Below are 4,439 nucleotides of genomic sequence, written 5' to 3'. Positions count from 1 at the left end.
TGAGACAGAGTATTCATTAATACACATCCAAATAAACATATGAATATCACAATTTAATATATTTGGGTACTATTTAAAATCATCCCCACCCACCACCAGGCCCTCTCCTTTAACCCCAAGCTGATTGCATCTACAGGAGTCATGGTGGGGACAGACTATCACAACCAATGCTTTTAGTTAGTCCATTTTGAGGTCTTCTTCCCTATAAAAAGTTCTCATCAAGCCCCCTTGTGAAGGAAAAAAGGGAGAAACTAAGTCTAGTGCTCTGACCTGCTACAGGGACAGCCATCATCCTCCAGGTAGGTATATCCAGGACAGCCTGGCCATCAGCTGAGGGGAGTCTAGTGCCTGCTTCAATCTGAAGCAGAGAAACCAAAGTCAGACCCACCCTGGAGAGGAGTGTGGCTTGGATGAGCCCTTCTATATCCTACCTGAGCACTGCCCCTCAGAACAACAGGGAATTGGATTCATCCTGTCTTATAAAACTGGCAGTGAGCCCCTGCAAGCTTACCTCACTCCAGTCGGAATCCAGCCCAACCAGCATCCATCAGGCTGTTGCAAACTTGAAGAATAGTCTGGAGTCGTGAATTGCCCCCAAAAGAGTATCACGGAGGAAAAATAAAATAACACACAACTGGAAAAACTGTGAGCCATAGATATATGTAGATACATATATAGATATATAGATTTGGATGTAGATATACACATACAGTCTTACATAGCATTTTCACATTTCCAAGTAAGGATGGCAGTATCCCCAAATCCCACTTGAACCTCCCTTTAAAATTTACACAGGCCTAGAGGTATCTGTTGAACTGGTGAGGAGGGCCTGCCACCAGTCTTCTGGGAGAGATCACTCACCCTAAGGAAACAGAAGATAAAACCGTAATCTTTAGACTCAAAGAGAAGCAATTCTGATTAAAGCATAACATCTGTTACTCAGACTTGCCTTCTGGTCCAATCCCCAAATGGACCCATTGTTGTCAGAGTCTTAAGGGGGAAGTTCGGGCCTGTGGTTAAAATTCCCCAAACTGTCAATATACCATGGCCCAAGTTGCCCTGCATAACTATCTGTCTAAACTGAAGAAATGGGCATTCTCCCCACTTCTGCAGGTCAGTCTGAAGATTCAGCCAATTGGGGGTTCTGAAGAAATATGCTGGGCTTCACTGTTTGAGAATTCCAGAACATCAGCAACAGATAGGTAGGGGCCTGGATGAAGGGGCAGAACTACCCAATATACATAATATCAAGGGGAGAAGAAAGGGAGGTGGGGCAGGAAAGGAACATAAAGGGGGGCACCCACCTAACAGTTGCCTGGATTTATTCTTAAGCACAGGTGAGAACTAGTTTCTCCATCATCCCAAATAGCTGATAAAAAGCCCTTGGGAGTTGGGATCCTACATGGGCAGATGGGGGGAAAAAACCTGTTAAAATAGAGCTCACAGTCATTACCTTATTTGGTCCTCACATGATCCCTCAGAGATTATTATCTCTATTTTACAGATGAGAAAAGATATAAAAAATTTATTCTTCTAGCTAAGTGGTCTTGTGGTAACTTGGAGTTCACATTTGCTTCTAAAATTCTGTCAACAAATATTAAGTCGCCCCCAGTGCCTTTAGAAAGAAATTGATTAAGTGCTGTAGATTACTTCTTTTTTGTTATAAAACTTTTATTACTTTAACAATAATGTGTATACATTCTAGGAATAAGAAAAAATACAAATAAGCAGAATAAAAAAATTACTCATAATCCTACCACTGACTATACTTTTTGTCTTTCATCCTTCACACGTTTCTTTGTGCATATATGTAATATACAAATGTAATCTTCCTTTCAAAAATATGGTATTCACATATTACTTAGTAACCTTTTTTCATTTTATATCCTGTCAGGAACCTCTTTTTGTACAAATGAGTGAAGCTCTCCTATTAAAAGACAGAGACTTGTATATTCGTTCAAAATATGATAAACAATGAGATGAAGATTAACAACAGATGCATCTAAAATCACTAATAGCAACGAGTTAAAAGTAGAAAGATGCACAAAGGTACATCAGGAAAATGTAAATCAAAAGAAAGCTCTATGACAATGTTATTATCAGAAAAAAATTAAAATCAAGGCAAACTACATCAAATAGGGATAAGGATGGTTTCGGTTAACCTTCCAACGCATGACTATAAGTTTGTTTCTTACTCTCCTTATCTCGTCTATTTCATTCACTTCTCTAAACATATCCTCCTTGCTTAAATGCCTGTTGTGTATATCTTCTTTAAATTCCTGGAGAGACTGAATCAGCCTTTCCCTAAAAGTTCCTTCTGTTTTTTCCTCCTCCTCTGGCTCTTCTTCCTCCTCTGGCTTTTCCTCAGGCTTTGGCTCTTCCTCAAGCGTTGGTTCACTCTCATTTTCTGGTTTTCCTTCAATTTTTTGACAGGGTTTCATCTTGTGAGTCTCTCTTCCTTCCTTTTTTCCTTTTCTCTTCCTTTCTTTTTTTCCTGCTTTATTCCTCCCTGAATACAATTACTCCTGGGAAGCAAGGTGACCCGTAAGTCAAAGGCTTGGTGAATGGCCCAGTGCTCTGGACAGAGGTCTCAGCATTTACCTTCTTTGATTAAGAGCTATCATTAAATACCTTCCACTTGGGAGACTTAATCAATCAGGACTTCCCTGAGCTGCAGCTCTAACTTCCACTTTCCACTTCCTTACCTCTCTCTCGTCCCTCCCTCCAGCCTTTTTTCACGGCCTTCCCCAACCATTTCTCCACACAAGGCAAAACATAAGGCCCTCTAGAACAGAGTAGGTAGGGAGAACAGGCCGGGGGTAGGAACAGTGGGGCCCACAACCTCCGTCCCGCCCTCACCCCCCTCCACCCCAGGGGTCTTTAAAATATTCCCCTCACCTACTTGTACTGATCCGATCGCTTTCTTCCTCCCCTTTTCTAGCCTTGTGTGGTGCTAGGAACGACAGACTTGCTGACCTGCTGAAAAACGGAAAACGGGAGGGGAAGAGGGAGGGTTGGAGAAGGGGGGAGGGTGGGGGAGGGGTGAGCGCTTGGTGGGCCCACCCGCACCAAGTACCTTTTTCCTCATTAAGGTATTTGGTTATGAAACTTTCCCACCTTCTGTTTCTCCCACTTCTCCCCCCGCCCCCACAGTGCAAGTTAGCTCGAATTTCCCATCAGACAGGGGGTAGGAAAAGCAGATTATTTCCAAACTATCTTTACTGAGGCGGGGGTTGGAGGGGGAGGGTAGGTCTTGGGAAAGCGGTCTGAAGTGGCAGAGGATGATTATTTTTAAACTATCACAGGTCTCCTTATCCTTCTCTCGGGCCCCTAGTCCCTTTCCCAGGGGTCATCACTTCCTGCAGACTCGGAGGAGGGAGGTGGAGGGATGGTTTTGACCAGGGTTCCCTCTCAAGTCTCTGCTCTAGGCCACTCCCACCCTAGAAAGCCCCAAGCAGCACCTATTTTGACACCAACCTGCAAAATTCCGACAAGTTGACTCCTCTTTCCCCTGGCGTCAGGCTCCGCCGTCTGCACTGCTAAAGGAAACCTGGTACCCAGACGGGAACAAGGACCAGACTAGCAGGACTTCTGCACACGTCGACTCCTGGTCACGTGAGATCTACGTCACCAGTGAGCTCGGGTCCCCAATCTCCACTCCCACCAAAAGCGCGGCAGAAGTGGGCCCGCCTATGCCCCCTCCCCGCGTATACATCTGGCTTGTCATTCTCTGTTATTGTTGCCTATGCCGGAGGGCAAAATGTTATTTGCCTTTCTCTGACTACTAGGGAGGGGCTGCATCTTTTTTCTGGAGCTACTAAACTTTTCTACTTCTTTTAAGAATTGTCACTTCGGTGCCTTCAGCTCCCAGGATTAAGAACTCCTACATCCATCGCCCCTCCCCCAGACTCCATTTCATCTGCAGTCTGGACCCTGGCTGTTGTGGAACAGGGTTGGTTTGGCAGCGAGGTGTAAGAAAAAAAAAAGGAGCCTGGGACAGGAGTGACATTTTTAAATTTAATTTTCACTTTATTCTTAATACTTGTATATTCTTTTTTTTTAAACAAAAGTAACATGTTTTTTGTTTTTTTTTATATATTTGGAAAAGACAAAGACAAAATTACTTTGGTTAAATGACTTAATACACGTACAGTCCTGAGACTAGTTCCTGGCCTATTGTAAGTGCTCTAAAAGTGCAAGCTATTATTATAATTATATTAGGATTTCATTTGGAGAAAATGATACAAAACTTAAAAAAAAAAAAAAGTAATGTTTGACTCCAGAGCTTTGATGGCATGGTATTTGCCAGGCAGCTGTGCTGCCTGCAGAATCATCAATTGTCAGCTACACATTATGATCCCGTGTCCCCATCCGAAAGGGAATAATAATGTACACATCACAGAACTGACTTTTCGGAATTCTAAATGATACCTGGCTCA

At 43.3% G+C, this 4,439-nt stretch overlaps 1 protein-coding gene across 4 annotated transcripts; it reads right to left on the bottom strand.

Annotated features, from left to right (window-relative positions):
* Nucleotides 1-1,537: 1,537 nt before the first annotated feature.
* On the bottom strand, nucleotides 1,538-3,616 carry TCEAL9 (transcription elongation factor A like 9). 4 transcript variants are annotated; one of them, XM_025855355.2, is made up of 3 exons: nucleotides 3,478-3,616; nucleotides 2,899-2,979; nucleotides 1,538-2,525 (listed from the first exon to the last, which is right to left on the bottom strand). In XM_025855355.2, the coding sequence occupies exon 3, from the start codon at nucleotides 2,439-2,441 to the stop codon at nucleotides 2,127-2,129; it is 315 nt and encodes a 104-aa protein (XP_025711140.1). In that variant the 5' UTR covers nucleotides 2,442-2,525; nucleotides 2,899-2,979; nucleotides 3,478-3,616; the 3' UTR covers nucleotides 1,538-2,126. The 4 variants fall into 4 exon arrangements, with proteins under 4 accessions (XP_025711140.1, XP_073746531.1, XP_025711138.1 ...); XM_073890430.1 differs by having other exon boundaries at nucleotides 2,899-2,976; nucleotides 3,478-3,601; XM_025855353.2 differs by having other exon boundaries at nucleotides 1,539-2,525; nucleotides 2,903-2,979.
* Nucleotides 3,617-4,439: the final 823 nt, after the last annotated feature.

Source organism: Callorhinus ursinus, unplaced genomic scaffold, assembly GCF_003265705.2.
Source record: "Callorhinus ursinus isolate GAN/ISIS: 27379988/994484 unplaced genomic scaffold, GSC_fseal_2.0 scaffold154, whole genome shotgun sequence".
Lineage (NCBI taxonomy): Eukaryota > Metazoa > Chordata > Mammalia > Carnivora > Otariidae > Callorhinus > Callorhinus ursinus.
Note: the sequence above shows the minus strand (reverse complement) of the source record. Positions and strands in the feature narration are given on the sequence as shown.

Coding starts and splice junctions, on each gene's coding strand:
- TCEAL9 (XM_025855355.2), bottom strand. CDS start 2,441: ATGAAACCCTGTCAAAAAATTGAAGGAAAACCAGAAAATGAGAGTGAA.